Source organism: Manis javanica, chromosome 4, assembly GCF_040802235.1.
Source record: "Manis javanica isolate MJ-LG chromosome 4, MJ_LKY, whole genome shotgun sequence".
Lineage (NCBI taxonomy): Eukaryota > Metazoa > Chordata > Mammalia > Pholidota > Manidae > Manis > Manis javanica.
In genome coordinates, this window is record NC_133159.1 from 42,779,206 (window position 1) to 42,797,510 (window position 18,305).

The window sequence follows — 18,305 nt, forward strand, 5'->3', positions numbered from 1 at the left end:
TCTCCCGAAATGTGGGGGGAAAAATTGGCTTTGTTCTTTGTTTTAAAGTGAGCCCTGCCTAATTGGCAGTGACCCCACAAGTAATATAAGGGAAGCCCTTTGCAGACCTTGAGGGGGGCAGCAGGGGTTGCAAGCTGCAGGCAGATGGGCCAAGTGTCCTGCTTGATATGGGACTTCTAGACTTCAAACCAGGACAGTTCCAAGCAGAGCCAACATGATGGCCAACCATGTGAAAGCAGGCACTGGCAGCACCAAAGTGCTGGGCAAATGAGGGGCAGGCATTTTTACTGAAGAGCAAGCAGAACCCCTGCTAACTCCTTACCCCTGTGAGGCTGGGCCCAAGGTCCCCGATGCCCAGGGAATAGGAAGTTCTGCTCTAGCTGAGGTCTTGGGGTCCCTTGGGGCCATGCCTGAGCCCAACCACAGTACAGGTGTGCTCAAGGGAAAGGGGAGGGGCTTGGGTCCTCCCCGCCTTTTACAGCCAAGTAAACTTAAGGTTCAGAAAAGGGAAGCCAACTGCCCAAGGTTGCACAGAGTTAGGTGGCCAATGCTCAGAACACAGGGCCTGGTTTTCCATCTACAGATCCTCTCCAGCTCCTGGCAGGACGCTGGCACAGAACAGGGCTCCTGTGAACCCTGGAGCTTGGACTCAAAGTCCCCAGTCCACACCAGTGCTTCCCTGAGACTCACAGAACCACCGCGCCCAGCAGGTTCAGCATGGGGAGTGGAAACGCAGTGCAGGGTGGTGGGGGCACAGGGCATATGCAAAGCTGGAGAGAGCCCGGCCTCTCACTCCTCCAAAGGCTCAGGCCAGGTCCCCCTGCCTCATCCTAGGCCCTCTGGTGGGGGTGAACTGAAGACTTTTAACCAGACCATCCCAGACTAGAGTGGCCAGGAAGGAGATGGAGAGAAGCACAGGGATGGGGAGCCCAGAGGAGTCCCCAACCCACCGGGGAAAGGCTCCCTGGGAATTGTGACTCCTGAGGTAAAGGGGGTTGGCCAAGCAGAGGCAGGGCCCTCCGGGCAGCAGGAACTGCATGTGAGAGTATGATGCCCCTGTGTCACTGATTTTGAGTATAGCTGGAGCTCAGAGATGTAGGGCTTGTGGAAAAGTGGGTGGTGAGGTCTGGGGCTGGAGTAAGGCCAGGGGTGTGCAAGGTCTTGAAGGGCCCTGAATGTCAGTCAAGCAGGCGTGATCCCATGAATGGTGAATGTCACAGCAGGATGCTGGGTAAGCACAGGACACAGCTCAGCATGCACGGGAGCTCTCAGCTGCAGGCAGAGAGGGGAGACCAGGTTGGCACTGTTGCAGTGTCCAGGGAGGCGATGGCAGCAGGGGGAAGGGCCTGGGCAGGCAGGTGGCAGGGGAGGACTTATTGGTGAGGAGACAGGGGCTGCCATGACTCCCAGGTTCCTAACCGAGGCCTGGGTGATGCCCACGCAGTGGATTGGTCTTAGGGACAGGAGAGCTCCATCCACAGCCCTGCAGTATCCGCGTGTGGGCCACAGGCCATCGCAGGGTCTGAGCACTGCACCCTGCTGACCAGGAGACCAAGCTGTCTATAGAGATGTCATCTTTACCTCTAGGCAGAGTGTATCTGTCTTTGTCCTCTGCTTCCCTGGGAGGCAGGTTGCAGTTACAGGAGGCAGCCAGTGAGTGCTTACAGAGACTGAGAGCGTGCGGCCCAGTGAGTCCTGAGAAAGTGGTCCAGGAGGGGAGTGGGCCTTATCTAAGGCCACACAGCACACCAGCTGTCACAGACCAGGAAAGGACACTGAGAAGGCTTGGGTACAGATGGGGCTTGGTGGGGGGGTGGGGAATCTCTTTCTAGAAATAGACCTAGAAATAGAGCTGAGACCAGAGGTAGTCAGGAGAGTTCCAGGAGGCAGATCTGGGATTTTCTAACGGGGACAGAGAAACTATTTGGTGAGTTAGTGAGCTCCCTGTCCCTGGATGTATTCAAGTTGAAGTTGGACATGCCCCACTGCACACCCACTACTGAGGGGTTTCCTGCATTGGGGTGGGGGTAGGGAGGCTGCTGCTCCGGCTCCAAGACCACAAGACTCACTCAGTCATTCAACACATGTTCACCAAGGCCTGCTCTGTGCCAGGCCAGGGACAGCAGGCAGTGCGGGTGTGTGGAGCAGACCCAGAGAAACCCCGCTATCAACCTTCCCCACCCCACTGTGGGGGGGTGAGGCCAGAGCTGGGCAGCGGACAGAGGACGGAGGCCCTGGCTGCCCACACTCAATGTTACCAGTCTGCACCCTCCCCTCTAACAAATGGAGCTCCCTTATCTTCCTGGGCACATTTGTGGCACAGGGACAAGGGCTGGGCTGGGCGAGACACAATGCAACCTCTTCCTGCACCCCACCCTTCCTGGAGGTCCCTCAGGTGCTGGACTCATTTCCTAAATGAGGTCCCTGGAAGGACTCTTCCTAATTAAATTAGTACAGTAAGTTATGGCCTGGGGCCACAGGGAAGAAGGGGAGACAAAAGAGACATCTTGGGGGCACCCCAAGATGGGAGGGGACATTCCACCCAACAGTACAGCAGCAGAACATGGGGAGGGATTTCTGAAGGACAGATGGGAGATGGAGGTTCAGAGGGGGTCAGAATAAGCCTAGCAAATTGTGACTTGAGTACTCCAGGCACTACTTTTAGTGTTTTTTGTAAATAAATTCACATAATCCTCCAGGATCTTGAAAGTTAGGCATTGATGGCTCCATCTTACAGGTACAGCAAGTGGGCAAAGAGGTGAAGTAACCAGCCCAGGGTCCCTCAGCTAGGAAGCAGTGGTATGGACTTGACCTCAAGAAGCCTGGTTAGAGGCCCTGCGGAGCCTTTCATGGATGAGGAAGCGCACACAGGAGCAGTCAGAGGTAGAAGGGCCCTGGAGGGGCTCTTCACATCCATGGCTCCCACCTGGCTGCACAGCAGGCAAAGATTTATAGTCAAGCCTGGACGGGAGCCAGGGAATCTGAATTTCAAAAGCTACCCAAAATAACTCAAACTCCTGATCCAGTCCTAACTCCTCCCCAGTAAAGGCAGAGAGACTAAGTCGCAGAGAGGGGCACAGACTAGTCCAAGTCACTCAGCCAAGTCAGTGACAAGGTGAGGCTACGTGGTTCCTGGTGTGGGGGGCTGAGAGCTTGGGTAGATTGGCTCTTAATGGAGTTAAGTTAACCAGCAGAAACAAGGGCTCAGGCCTCTGTTCCCAGGGAGAGGGCTCAGCACAGGATCTGCATGTGTGGGAGAGACTGAAGGCCAGGAAGAGGGAGGGCGTGGAGGGGACAGAGAGCAGGACTGCAACTGCACAGGTTGGCAGACCCTCATGCCCTGCTGTGGCCCAACAACTGGTATAGGAAGAATGGACTGGCTCCATGGGCCCCGGTGAAGTTTCTGGTACTTCACATGGGCCAGAAATTACTTACTACCCATGTGTACAGAGCAGGAGCCTGAGACTGAGGTTTGGGGGACTTGCCACAGGTCCCCCAGCTAGGATGTGGAAGGACTGCGGAGGAAACCTAGGTCTGGCTCACACTGGGAAGGCACGAGGGGAGGGGGACAGGAGAGCATCACCTGTGCAGGTGATATCAAGTCCACCCTGGTAGGCTCACTGGTATTAAAAAATCAGCCCAGTCAGGCTCAGCAAAAAAATAAATAAACAGAAACCCCTGAATGGATGTAGGTTCTCCAAATAAACAGCTGGTTCTGGTTTTGCATGTATGGTTTAGAAGGAGGAAGAAAGCTGCTGACAGTCCCTTCTTCCACTTGGCCACTCCCTGTGCAGGAATCCAAGGCTGGGGAAGGGGCAGGGGGTGCTCCTTTTCAGCGCCAGGGTCTGAGCAGAATACCTTACATCAGCCTGCACACCTCCAAGAAGTGGGCTCATTACCCCCATTTCACAGACCAAAGATCTAAAGCTCAGGATCTAAAGCTCGCAGCCCCTGTGTGGGGGTTAGATTTCACAGCCCCTGCCCGGGGCCTCCAGGGCCTCTCGGAACAGCGGCAGCTCCTTGGACCCCGCACATCTTGGGCCTGGCTGCGGTGGACTCCAGCTCCTATGAACACCCTGGCTCTCAGGGGACAACAAAAGAATCTCAGAGAATTGGGGCTGAGAGGGGCCTGGAGCTGCCTCACTCTCAAAGAGCAGAGACCCCCAGGGGAGCAGGGACCTGCAGATGGCCACTTGGCAAGGTGGGAGCAGGTGAAGCACAGGAAGGCCTATCATCTGGACCATGGAGTCTGTATCAACCTCAGCCCTCTGGGTTGGGGGTAGGGAGCTGACCCAGGCAGCAGGCTGCAGGTTGAGGCCTGGCAGGGAGGGGCTGCTGTGGCATGGCAGTGGGCAGGCTGGGAACAGAGATTGCTGGCACCTCTCCAGCTACAAATAATGCCCCACCACAAACAGCCCAGCGGGGGGCTTTGGCTTTGGCGTGGCCGGGTTGCCTTGGCTGGCAGGGGAGGAAGAGCGTCCCCTTGGCTCCACAGCCTTCCTGAGTCCGCCTCCCTCCCGGTGCACACCCCCTGTACGTGCACACGTGCGCTTGTGCACACGGCTGAGAGAGGGCTCTGAGGGTGTCAGGGCAGCAGACACAGCTCAGGATCCAGGAAGTGAAGGAGGGAGAAGCACTGCCCTACAAGTCCTGAATTCAGTCCACCAGGAAAATCCCCGGTTGGACTCTACAGTTACTCACTTGAGCAGCTTAACCTGGGCCTGATGGGGCCTTCCTGCCTCTCATTAGCTGCCTACTCTCTGGTGCTAACCTGGACCCATTGGTGAACCAAGGTCCCTCCTGGGTAACTAACTTAACTTTCCCTGGCTCCCTGTGGTTTTAACCAGCTCCCAAGGACTATCCAGGGAGCAGCCACCCTGGGGCCCCCAGTGCAAATGGGAGCAGGATGAGATGATCCCTACGGCCCCTCCCAACCCGAGAAGCTGAGTTCCCCTAAGTGGCCAAGTTCTCCTGACCGGCCAGCTGACCCACATCCCTCCTGCTGCGATTTTGGTAGCTGCCCTCTTGTTGTGTCCTCGGTGGAGGAAGCTGCTGACAGTCCCTGTGCAGGGATCCCAGGCTGGGTAAGAGGAAGGGGGTGCTCCTTTTCAGGGCCAGGGTCTGAGCAGAATACCTTACATCAGCCTGCACACCTCCAAGAAGTGGGCTCATTACCCCCATTTCACAGACCAAAGATCTAAAGCTCAGGGTCCAAGACCCACAACCAGCTAACGGGTCAGGGGCTGGTGGGCCTGCCTCTGGTTTCCCTCTTCGCTCCACTGCATGCAGCCCAGTCCCAGGCACAGGAAGAGGGCAGGAGTCAAGTCGCCCAACGAGCCTGGGCCTCAGGGCTGAGTTCTGGAAGTGGACTGGAGGAAGGAGATCCTGGAGGCGGCCCGCCTGGCTGGGAAAAGCTATGAGGAGTTAGGGGGTGTCGTGGGGTGGGAAAACAGCTCCTCAGGAGAGAGAGCAATTGAGGAGGATGAAAAGCCCAGCTACCCTCCATCTGCCTGCCCAGAATCCACCCACCAACCAACCAAGCCAGCTACATCCCCACCAACTCTCACCAGGCAGTAGGGAGCTTGAGGCCACAGGTCCCCTACCTCCAGGCCAAGACTGGCCCGGAGCCCTGCTCCAGGGAAAAAGAACATTCTGAGTGTTGGCTGCAGTGCAGGTAGAGCAAGGACAAATGGGTCAAGGGACACTGAAGTTCAGAGAGGGAGAACCACTTACCCAGGGTCATACAGCAAATTAAGGGCAGAGACAGAACAACTATCATAATCTGTGGAGGAGATGGATTCTACAGATATCTTTAGAAACATAAAAACCAGTTTTGTTTGCTTTTGTTCTCTTCAGTGGGAATGGGGAGTCCTTGGGTCCAGAACACAATTGTCCTTGTGTTGTTTTGTGTAGCCTGGATCTGGCTACTTTGTCAGGACCGTGGGGCCAGGATGAGGGGGCCTTAGGCTCAAGGAACAGTGAGATCCTGGAGGCAGCCCGCCTGGCTGGGAAAAGCCATGAGGAGTTAGGGGGTGTCGTGGGGTGGGAAAACAGCTCCTCGGGAGAGAGAGCAATTGATGAGCATGAAAACCCATGTGCTCAGTAAGCCTTTCCTAGGAATTTATTTTAAGGAAAGAACCAGACAAATGCACAAAGGATACAAGGATGCTCATCCTAGCACTGCACAGAGTAGGAAAAAAACAGAACCAGCTGAACACATGTCTGTCAACAAGAGACTGTTATTAAATTAGGGAACATTCACGCAGTGGAACACCATCTAGCCCTTTAACAGAAGATATGAATCCATTGTTATTGACATGGAAAGACATGAATGATGTGGGGGGGAAACAACTGGCATAACACATCCTCATTTTTGTTAAAAACAAATAAACAAAAAACAGCTCACATGCAGAGAAAAACCTCTGGGAAGATATGCTGCTTACATGGTTTTTATTAGGGTGATTGTTACTTTCCTTCTTTGCTTTTCTGGATTGTCTGTGTTTTTTTGTTGCAAGTAGGAAATTACTTTTATATAATCAGAAAATGTTACTTCCACTGGAACAATAAATAAATAAAATCAACTGAAGTGAGTTTCAGCTTCAGCATTACCAATAACTAGCAGTGTGGCCCTGGGGAGCTCCATGCCCTCCCTGAGCCTCAATTTCCTCATCAGGAAAATGGGGGTGATAATTATCTTCACCCCAGCTTCCTCCCAGGATGGCTGTGAAGCATGAACTGAAACAGTCTGCAGAGTGGCTGGGATAAAAGCCCTTGTGGTACTCCAAGGCCAGTGACCAGGGGAGGATGGTGGCCATATGACCATTCCATGGACTCCCAGACTGGCAGTCCCCAGAGAGGCTGTGGGCTACCTGCCCTGCCACGTTCCAAGGTGCAGGTGCATAGAGGCTGAGGGCCATGGGAACCGCGCCAGCCTGGGAGTCCCAGAGCCCTGCCTCTTTGGGTGACTCTCTTGGTCACCAGAGGGCCTTCTAAGGGGCCTGATAGATGCTGGGTTCTGCAGCCCCAAAGTGGCCAGCTTGGGCTGGGCCCTGCCCTAGACACAGAGGTCAGACCAGTACAGCAAGTGGGAGTTCATAGTCGGGGTCCTCTCCTAAGCCACTCTGGCTAAGGGGCTATTCCTGGGACCTGTGACATATAGCAGCTTGTGAGAGGAGCCAGGGTGAGCACAGGTGGTGATTCACACTGCTGCCTGGGGTCCCAATTCATACTTGAGGGCACACAGGGGACACAGCTGCTCAGTACACCTGGTGCACCCACTGGCAGAGGCTGGCAAAGAGGGACAGACGCCTGGGATGCCTGGAAAAGGAGGCTGAGGCATGCCCTCCTGACATTCATGGGGCTGTTGGGACTGGGATGTGAGAATGCTTCTCTTCTGCAGCCAGACAGGCATGGCCTAGTCCTGCCCTGACCAGCCAGACCGCCTGGAGCAGGCACTTCACCTCTGGAGCCTGGCTCTTTCCTCTGAGAAGTGCAGTGATGACTCTTCAAGGCTGGCTGAAGGAGGTCTTGCAATGAGAAAACCCCCCGCAGGCCAACGTTCACTAACTCTGACTACAACTGACATTATTATTTTAGATGAGCTCCCAGCAATCCAGGGACAGGCAGGCAGGGCCCAGTGTGGGAGCCCAAAGCCCAGGAGCCTGTGCTGGGCTCTCAGCTTGACAACACCTGTTCTCTGATCCTGCAGGAAGAGAGCAGGTTGTGGGGAGGTGGGAGCATCCTGTTCTGACTGAGTCCCTCCCAGGAACTGAGGATGCTCTATTCTGAGAATGGGTCCTGGTTGATACGTGGAGCTGATTTTCAGATACCAGGGCCTTGGTTTCATCTTTGGAAGCAAGGGCTGGAAAAGCTCCCAAGTGTGTGGGATGAGTGCTGAGAGGCCAGCATGGGAGGTAGCCCAGGCCCAGTGTGACTGCTGATTAGTTGCTCACTGGTGCTGTCTGCGCTTCAGGTGACCCAGCTCCCATGAGAGGGCCTGACTGAGGTCCCTACAGGATGCCCAGCTTCCCTGTCCAGCCTCAAGGGCCCTTAAGGGTCCTCTCAGAAGGCCCTGGCCCCCCACATTTGACTGACATCAGCTTTTGTTCCTCAAAAGTGGGTGACATTTCCTCAGCCACCCATTCATGGCTCACAGCTGTCCCCCAGATGCGCCCTCTGTACCAGGCCCCGAGGTCCCACGGTTCCCAACCTCCTCGGGTTGCTCACAGGTGCTCCCAAGTAACCAGAGCTCCTACAGCAGGCAATGGCAAGGCCGCACAAAGCCATAGGTAGCCAGCCATGAGAGAGGTTAGATTCTACTGGGAAGATTGGGGAGGCTTCATGGAGGTGGCAGTGAGCTGGGTTTTGAAGGCTGAGTAGGAATCAGGGAAGATAATCCAAGCAGAGGGCAAAGTATGTACAAAGACCTAGAGTCAGAGAATTGCACGGGGGGCTCAAAGAAACTATGATCACATTTTAGATAGTCCTAATGATGGGTTCTTAGACTTTTCTGGAGGAAGGTTGATAAACGGGATGTCACTCCTAGAACTGGGACTGGCTTGAGGTCACCTGCACTCGTGACATATCACCAGGTCCTCAGTTTCCCTATCTATACAGGTGGAACAGTAATCACTTCACAGGCAATGGCCATGAGAAGCCTCAGAAACTGTGGAGGGCCATACCCATGGGCAGCTGGACAAGGGGCACCTTAAGTTGGGGCTCTGAGGGGTCACCAGGGAAGAAGGTCCCTCCTGGGCCCACCTGCCAGGCCAGAAACCTGCAGCCCAGGGAGGCACTGCTGGACACTGTGGCCACTTACCCATTTCCTCCATGCCCTCTGAGCTCTAGGCCCAGACCCCAACAGGGTAGACAGAGACAGCTCGGAGAGGAAGAGCCTGAGGAAAAGTCTAGGCTCTGGAACAGAAAGACCCAGCTCCACCACTTAGGTGCCATGACATTGGCCAAGTCACTTCTCTTTGAGCCTCAGTTTCATCATCTTTAAAATGGGAATGATACAAAAACAACCTCACTGGGTTGTGAGTAGCAAAGCTAATGACTGCAAATTGTCCAACATGGCACCAGGCATGGAATAAGCAGCCAATGCCTGTTATGAGTAATTCCCTCAAGGGAACTATTTATTTTGAAATCCCTAGTGCCCAGCACAAGGTTGGCCCAGCAGACAATGTGGAAAAGAAGGGTTGGAGACTGAGGGAAGAACAAGGCCATGTTGTGGGAGCTCAGGGATGAGGTGGGAAGCAGGGGTGGGGCTGGAGGGCAAATGGTCAAGGAAGGTGACCCCAGGGAGGTTGCATCTCCACCAGGCCTTCAAAGACTGGGTGACCTGGATATGCAAGTAGCTGTGGGGCAGATGTTACAAGTGCTTTTTGGAACTGGGCCCAGGGCCTGGCTCCACAGCCCCTAGGACACAGCCCCACAAGCCCCCATAGGCCCCAGGTCTGGCTTTCTGGGGAAGCGCTCTGGGGCCAGGAGAGCTTCTATTTGGTTATATTCCTTGAAATAAATCCACACATTCTCCTGCTCCATCAGCCCTCTAGGTTCTTCCTCTCCCTCACCTCTCCCCTGGGGCATCTCTCTGGCTTCACCTGCTCCTGGTATTTCCCCAAGGAGGGAAAACTGTCAAGCCAGCCACCTACAGACAATTGGGGAGGAAAACAGCCCTGAGGCCTATTGCACTAAGGACCCCCAGGAGGCCTGAGAAAGCCAGGGTTCTTGGAGGGGAACTCTGCCCCAGGAGGGCGTGTGGGAAGGCCCATAGGAGAGTCTACAGCAAACATTCCCAAGGCCTGCTGGGCCCAGCCCTGAGCCTAAACGAGAGGGAAGCTTGGGGCCTGCTGGGCAAAGCCATGGGGCTATAGGCTTTCCTGCCCTTCCCAGGCACAGCCAGGAGGAAAGCAGCATAGACCAGACCCAGAAAACAGCATTGGGACAAGCACGGGGCCTGAGGGAAGCCATCCTCAGCCTCTCCCTGGCCATTCATTCACTGAGACCATCAAAGCCTGTTTGACTCATTTCTTCCCTCAGCCCCTCCCTGGGCAACGTTCTGCCACTTCCAGGTCCATTTGAAAGGCCTTGGAACCACTGCAACAGAGGCTGGGCAAACCACTGTCTGGGGCAACCCCAGTTGCAGGAGCCTTCAGACATCTGGCTAAGCCAATGGGGGCAGGGGAAGAGGGGGGTTCTTGGGTGACCTGCAGAGATTCTCAAACTCCTCTTCAAGATCAAACTCATTTGCCATTCACTGAACACCTGCTGTTTGCCAGGCACAATATCTCTGGAAAGGAAAAACTATTATTGGCTCCAAGGCCAATCGGCCAGAGGTCATGCTTAGGATAGAAAACCAAGTGTGTGTCTGATTCAGGGACCCAGTGAGCTGTGATTTCAACACAGGTCCCTAAGTCACCCTCTCAACTTCGATTTCTCAGCCTTGGGGAGAAAGAGTACCAGGGAGGGCTTCCTGGAGGAGGTGACACCTGCACAGAAGCTTCACAGTGACAATAAGAAAGTAGTCAGGTGGGGAAGCACAGACTGTTCCAGGCAGAAGCAATGACATGCAAAGGCCTGGAAGTGAAAAGTAATAGGAAGGCCAGAATGAGTTCAGTGTCATAAGGTCACAGAAAAAGGCTGGAGGGGAGTGGGCAATGGGCTGGTCACAGAGAGCCAAATGCTGACAAGTCTAAGCTGATTTTATCTCATGGGTAGGTGGGAGCCTCAGGAAGACTCTGAAAGGTGGAGTTGCCTGGTCACATGAGGAAACTGAGATTTAGGGAGGAGCAGCACTGTCTGTCAGATGATTCCTTTCAAAAAGGAGATGAAGCTGGGCCTGGTGTCAGTGGCATGAGAAGGGGGCCAAGACCAGGCGGCACACTGCAGGCCAGATGTGGGCTGCAGCCCCAGCTGGGAGCTATGGCCAAGCTTCAATTATTTACAAGCCTGCTTCCCAGCAAGCCTCGGTGCTTCTGCAGCCTGGGCCCAGCTAATGAACTCTCAGCCATGGAAGACTTCCCTGCGGCCACTCTTTATTAAACCTGGGATGGAGGGGTGATGGGGGCTGGGAGAACAAGGACAGCCTAATGGAGCCTGAGCAAGGTAGAGACATCTGAGCACAAAACTGGTCCACCTGTATACCGAACTCACCCACAAAGAGAAGCATGGAGTTCTTCTCGGAACTGGGGGTGACAGGGAATGGGGCAGGTGGTTTGAAGGGGATTGGGGGAAAACCTTGTCATCTCAAGATAAGCAAACAGAGGTCTGGGAGAACTTGCCTAAGGTAATCATCTAGTGCCTGAGCTAGCAGTTTCCACAGTTGGGTGCCTGCATTCACATTCCAGCAATTTCTCTTAAAAATCATAAAGTCCTCTGTGCCTTTGTAAAATGGGGATAAGCAGGTACTCCAAACTGAGGGGCATGAGGGGGGCACATAAAATTTCAGCACAATGCCTGGTCCACCGCAAATGGTCAGCTATTGTTACTCTGGGAGCAAAGGTTCAGCCAGACACCAGACCTCCCCCTCCCCCATCTCTGCCCCCAGACACTAAGGAGCAACAGGAAACTAAGGCCAGGGGACCAGCTGGCCTACGTGACCCAGGTCCACAGGCAGGGATCCCACCCTGCTTTGCCTGGCTGGGCTGCCCTGGGCTTCCTTTGGCCTGGCCCTTTGGCTTCCAGCCCTTTCCTCCACTTTGAAGGCCCTTTGAGCTAGGAACTGAAGCCCCATGAGCCTTTCCCTTCCCCTCCCACCAGCTCTAGCCATGTCTCCAAAGGGCCAAGTCCCATCTGCTGTGGAGCTGGACCAGGATTAGAGGGCCTTAAGAGTTCTGGTTCCAACCCTGCAGAGCTTGTGACTTTTGTCACTTCATCTCTCTGAACCTCAATTCCCTTCTCTATAATATAAGGACTGTGCTGCCCATTTTTAAATGGTGGTATGCCTTGAGGGAATAGTATTAGTTAACATCTTTCAAGGCCTAGCTTATCTGTTTCCTCCTCCAGGAAGCCCTCCTTGGCTTTGTCAACATATAAACTCCCTCCCTCCAGCTCCAACAGTTCTCAGTATTCATGGCCTTTTGGAGGCTTCACATAGACTCCACTTAAAACTGCAATGCCCATCTTGCAGGCTTAGAGAGGTACAGAAGTAGGGTAGCTCAGGGCCCCCTCATGGGGTGGAAGGGTTGGAGCACCGAAGGAGGGGGTCAGATAGAAGGCAGGGAGGCTGCTCCTGAAAAAGCCAGTAGACTTGAGGGGAGGACAGTTCAAGAAATGCAGTTTGGGCAGATGGCCCAGAATGGGGGGAACTCCCCAGGTGGGAAAGGAAGGGGAGGGAAGACCATTTTATAAACACCTGGCCTAACACAGTTACCCAAAGCCCCTCCTCCTCCAAGATTTCTCTTTGTGGCTCCTAGGAGTCTCTTCCCAAATACCTTGGAGGGTGTGAACACTCATCCATTCCCTTGACTTCCACAGCCCTGTGTGAAGACTTTCTGCAAGTATAACCTATGTTAGAGGAACAGCTATGCCTGTTTGTCTGTGATGAGGAAACAAACTCAAAATCAAGCCCCATGGGATTGATGTTTGGTACTGACAGCATGGTCCCCACCCTTTCCACTCCAAGCCATCAACATCACTTGCATCTCATTTACTGTCTTCCTGTGGCTCCATCCCACTCATCCAAGAACAAGGCAGGAGACAAGACTGGTCATCGGAGTGCCCTGTCCCTTTGGAGCCACCCCACCACCTCATCCTCCATCTTGCCCAAAGGAGAGGCAAGGTGGCAGGCCCAACACTCAGAGCGCAGCTGTCCAGCCCCCAGACCACCCGCCCAGTCCTTCTGCACCACACTCCCCGCCACAGCAGACAGCACCCCTAAGCTAGGGGGCAGGCGTACATCCTGACCAAGGTCTGTCACTCTCAGCTCTATGACCTTGGGCAAATCACTCGACTTCCCTGGGCCAGCATCCTTATCCACAAATGGGGATGACAAGAAAAACTTCTGCTCTTCACAGCCACCCTCACAAGACTGTTATTATGAAAGAGCCAGAGAGGTAAGGCAAAACCAGCCCAGAAATGCACAGCTGCTATTCCCCTGCCTCACTGTCAGCACTCCCACTGGAAGTGGACCACAGAATGACTCCCAGGGATGAGATCTGTCATCATATGTCACCCTGGCACAGCCATTTTCCTAATTTCAACAGCACTGGAAAATGGTCAGGGTCATAATTAGGCTAAGAACTGGAGTCAGATGCGTAAATTCAAGCTCCTACTTAGCTCACCAGTTGTTAGGCAAATACTTCATCTCCTAGTGTCTCAGTTTTTCAAATCTGTAAAATAGGACCACTCCGAAAATTAGAGTTTATGTAAGGTAAGCACTGATCAGTGCTTGGCACAAAGCTACCAGTCAGCACCTGTTGGTCTCATTACCTCCAGTTACAGTTCTAGGACTGGTCCTCAAAACCAGCACAGGAAACATTAGCCCAAGTGGGCAAGAGAAGGAAACTGAGGCAGGAGGGAAAGATGAGCCCAAGTCACAGAGCCAGGTCTAGGTTGGGTCTGGAAATGAACCCAGAGGCTGACTGGCAAACCCAGAAAAAAGCCACAATGCCTGTCCAGGTGTTCTAGCCCTCCCGCCACTGTGTGGAGCTGTGGGCTCTGTCCACTTGTCGCCCTCCTCCCGCAGACCCTGAGACCTGGCCTGCGGGGTGTTCTCCCAACACAGCAGGCCCTCAGCAACAATGAATGAATGCATCTATAAAAAGCGCTCTGTTTTTCTGTTCCTGGAAACTACACTCGTTCCACCGTGGCAACTGCCCACGCTTCCTTTCTCACAGACATCTTAAACTAAGCGCATCACGAGAAAGAACTTCCAAAGCGATCGCACCCAGGTGTACAAACACCACACTCCGCCAAAGTGGCTGCGGGGTTAACGCGCGGCCTCGGATCTCTTCCAGGAAACAAACTCTTCCTTCTGGCCTCCTCCTTCCTGGTCTGCCCCATGACTCATGCCGAGCCGGGCTGGCAGGAGAACGCGGTGGGATAACCGAAGGGGCATAACCGAAGTGGCACAAAAAAGGTCTCACCATGACTAGGCAGAAAAGCCGCGGGAGCCCCAGCCCTGCCTGCGCTTACTACCAGGGGGATGCGAGCAGGGGTGAGGCCAGGGCGGGGCCAAGGAAGGGCCACCTGCCCAGGCCCCAGAAAACTGCCCGCTCCAGGATTGGCCGCTCCGGCCACGGGGACCTATGGGGTGGTCCTGGCCCAGCCAATCAGGGACCCCAAGGAGCCCATTCATTCACAAAAACCAGCAGGAAAAGGAAGGCAGCGAGGCCTAGAATTGCGTGGAACCCTGAAACCCGCGCGCGTTCTGTGGTGTCGGGGGAGGAATCCGGAGGCTCAAACCGCAGGAGGCTTGGTGCGTGCCCGCGCCCAGGCGTGGTGCCCCCTTCCTCAGGCCACGCCGCTCCGGGCTCCGCCCCCAGCGCCGTTAAGACACGCGGCCGCCCAGCTTCCGCCGGTTCCTTAAGAACCACCCAAGCCCCAGGGAGGCGGTGTCCTGGAGGCTTCCAGGCTGCAGGCTCCCGCGGAGAGGTATACGCAGGTGGCCCGGCAGCGGATGCAGCCACGAGCTAAGCAAGGCGACCCCCCACCGTTCCCCCCCTCGCGGGTCGGCCACTCACGGCAATCGTCCTCGTCGCTGTTGTCCGAACAGTCGTCGTCCTCGTCGCATCTCCATACGGAGGGGATGCAGCGTTCGTTCCGGCACCGGAACTGGTCCTCTTCGCACTCCTTGACCCGCCCTACGTTGGGAAGAGAAGGCGTGAGCCGGACCTGCGGACCATGCAGTTCTGGCCGCGGGGAGGGGTCTACTGGGGTGAAGAAAAGACAGCGACGCTAGAGGCGACGGCCCCAGAAGCCTCGGGCACCCTCTATCCACGAGGGCAGGATGGTAAGGGTTCTGGGATGACGGGCTGATCCGTGGTACGACCAGGCCAGGCACACACGGTCGGTGGCACCCGACTTAGGTATACCCCCCATTCAGGGCACTCGCCCGTATACACGCCCACAGAGACCCACGCAGACACAGCCCCAAGCAGGCGGCGGCACACGCACTGGGCGCCGCGGACGCATCCCTCCGGTACGCAGCCCCTTTTCTCCGCGGCGCGCAGGGCTCGACGCAAACGCATTGTCAGGGGGGTGAAGTCTCTGGGCTCCGCTCACCGCCGCCGTGGAGCGCGCGTATCAAATAAACCCCAGCAGCGAGAATCACATAGGCCATCCGAAACCACCAATGACCACCCCCTGCAAAGTTCCCGGCCGGCCAGGCCCCCGCTGCGCCCATCCCCCGGGAGCAGGTGCGGGCGCAGAGCCCACAGCACAGCTGCGGGGTGGGGGTCGAGGGCAAATTCAGGGAGCCGGGTCCCGATTAGCCTACCCTACCCGGGCGCCACGGCCAGGCCCCGGCTCCACCCGCCCCGTGCCGCTGACCGCGCTTTGTTGGCAGAGCAGCCCCAGAGCTGCGCCGGGACCGGCCTCCGCACCTTGGCCACCGCGCAGGGGTTCCGCCGCCGTGAGATGCTGGAGGCGCAGCAGGAGGAACAGCAGCGCCAGCGGCCAGAGCGCGTCCCGCTCGGGGCGGCCCATGGCGGCTCGGGCTCCGGCCGCCGCGCCCGCGCCCCCTGCAGCTGCCACCGCCGCGTCTCAGCCCGCTGAGCTCTCGCCGCGGCGCCGGGGCTGCCGCTGCCGCCGCCGCCGCCGCTGCCGCCCGCCCCGGCTCCTCGGCTGCATTTCAAGCAGGTTTCGTGACGCTCGGCGGCGGGGCGGGCTCAGGCTGGGCGCGCGGCCCCGGCCCTGGGCGGCCGCCGCCGGCGCGCGCCCCCTCGCTGCCGCCTCCGCCCACGCTCCTCCGCGTGCCGCCGTCTCTCCGCCTACTGCCGGGTCGCTCCTCCCTCACGCATTCCGGGCGCCCGCGGGCTGGGCGCTTCAGGCTCTGGGATGAGCCAGGCGGTGCCCCTTACCCCCGAGGCAGCAGATGGTCCTAGGGAAGAGGCGACAGGCCGATGGGTGGCCGAGGGATGCCTAGGAGCGAAACTGGGCAAGAGAGGAGATGATGCTCCCGAGTGCAGAGGCCTTGCAGTGTGTACATGTAGCAGGGTGGGGGCGGGTGGGAGTACCAGGGTGTGCATCATCAGGGAGAAGCTGAGTGAGCGGGACTGGTCTTCTGCACCCTTCATCAGCTCCGGCGCAAATATTAAATGTCCATGTAGCTGGTTAATGTGCATCTGTGCATGGTACACGCTCATGTGGCCATAACCAAGGCTGTGAGGCAAGTGGCTGGGCTTGGAGCACAGACTTCATGCATTCATCCTCACTCTGAACTCTCCATGGGCCCAGGCAGAGCGGCACGCAATCAGGAGCCTGCAGGGACAATATCGGTAGTCCTTGCTGTGATGGAGAAGGGTGGGGTCCCTGCATCATCCCTGCAGATAGGTGACACATAATGCAGGCCTCTGCTAGAATGAGAAGGCCCCTCTGGAAGGTCGCAGCCCCACCTCAACCATGCCAGGGTGCAGGTTGCAGACAGCTGACAGGAACTAGATTTTAGCCACCTTCTAGTAAGAGGCCTAATGGGCGCAGCCTTTGGGCAATGAGGTTTGAGGGCATTGCCCACTAAGAAACAGATCGGCAGGTGCTAGGCACAGTGTAGGTCCACCCTTCCCTTCCCTCTTGCCGCCTCACTTCCATGGCAGAGGACCAGAAGAATGGGCTTCAGAAGCTGTTAATCCCAGGCCTGGAAGCCACTCTCTGTCTCATCAGCCTTTTTACCTACCGCAAGGGGCAGCCCCTCAACGGTGTGCCACCCCACAGGAGAGAGGCCCAGACCCCAGAGACCCCAGCAGGCGCTCCTGCTTACCTCCTCTGTCTTTTGTCCATTCAGTTATCCAGCAAGCGCACTGCAGCCCTGCCCTGTGCCTGGGAGTGTCAAGGTGAATCAGACATGGTACCAGCCTCCGTGAAGTCCCTGCCTAGAGGGGAGACAGACTCTCAATAGACAGACAATGAGATGTGGACATGCTTACAACAAAAATTTATAGCGCACCTACTATGTGCCCAGCATATTCTGAGACCTAGAGATACAGTGTAGAAATAGATGAGGTCCCTCTTTACTCTCCAGCAGTTTATGTCTTAGTTGGGAGAAACAGACACAAAAGCAAAGACACACAAACAATTTCAGGAAAAAATTAAACAGGGTGATGTGGGGTGATGGGAGGTAACTTTAGAGGTGATCAAGGAAGGCCCCTCTGAGGAGGTGACATTTCACTGAGTGGCAAGAAGGAGCCTGCTATGGATTGAGTGTTTGTGTCCTCCCAGAATTCATATGCCGAAACCTAATCCCCAGTGTGAGGATATTTGGAGGGCCTTTGTGAGGCAAGAAAGACATGAATGGGATTAGTACTCTTATACGAGTGGCCCAGAGAGATCTCTGGCCCATTCTGCCATGTGAGGACACAGTAAAAAGACAGACGTCTGTGAACCAGGAAGTGGGCTGTCACCAGACACCAAATCTGCTGATATCTTGATCTTTCAGTTCCTTCATCTTGGACTTCCCAGCCTCCAGGACTTTGAGAATTAAATTTCTGTTAGTTTTAAGCAACCAGTCTATGCTATTTTGTTATGGCAGCCCAAGTGGACAAAGACAGAGTGCACAGGGAGATCAGGTTGGAAGGGCATTCCTGGCAGAGGGAACAGTGAAACGGAGACCTCAAGGTAGACTGGAGCCTGGTGATGAGGAGAAGGTGGGTGCACCAGGTGAGGTCAGAGGGAATGAATGGGCAGGCCCTGCTGGCATGAGGGCTTAGATTTTGGATTTGGTTCCAAGCATGATGCCTGCTGTAATGGCAGTATTCCCACTGTGATGGCAGGTTGCCCGAGCTGATGGAGCCCAGACTGACCTCTCCAACTCAACTCTACCTCCTTCACTCTGTGGTCTTAGGAAAGTCAGTTCCCATCTCTGAGCCTCAGTTTCTCATCTGTGAAATGGGGGAGATGGGAATTTCCATGTTCATTCTAATTTTAAGATTAATGTAATTATTGTTTGGAATGACGGTCAGAGGCAGCAAGGTAGAGAGATTAAGAGTGTGGATCCTGGGTTAGACTGTCTGGGTTTAAGCCTGTTCCTTCCCTTCCTAGCTATGTGACCTTGGGCAACTCAACCTTTGTGGCTCAGTTTTATCATCTGTAAAATGGGAATGATGACAACCTTACAGGGTTGTGAGGATTATATTAGATGAGATTATATA

At 55.5% G+C, this 18,305-nt stretch overlaps 1 protein-coding gene across 11 annotated transcripts in view; it reads right to left on the reverse strand.

The window, feature by feature from the left end:
- The window catches only part of LRP8 (LDL receptor related protein 8), a 75,249-nt gene extending 59,383 nt beyond the window's left edge, over nucleotides 1-15,866 (reverse strand). For 2 of the 11 annotated variants that reach the window (XM_073233954.1, XM_073233953.1), the window contains exons 1-2: nucleotides 15,546-15,864; nucleotides 14,685-14,804 (exon numbers count right to left, since the gene is read on the reverse strand). In XM_073233954.1, coding sequence (XP_073090055.1) covers nucleotides 14,685-14,804; nucleotides 15,546-15,648 — 223 coding nt within the window. In that variant the 5' untranslated portion in view covers nucleotides 15,649-15,864. Of the gene's footprint in view, nucleotides 1-14,684; nucleotides 14,805-15,545 lie in introns of all 11 variants that reach the window. The other 9 variants (XM_073233957.1, XM_073233955.1, XM_073233959.1 and 6 more) reach the window with 7 other exon arrangements.
- Nucleotides 15,867-18,305: the final 2,439 nt, after the last annotated feature.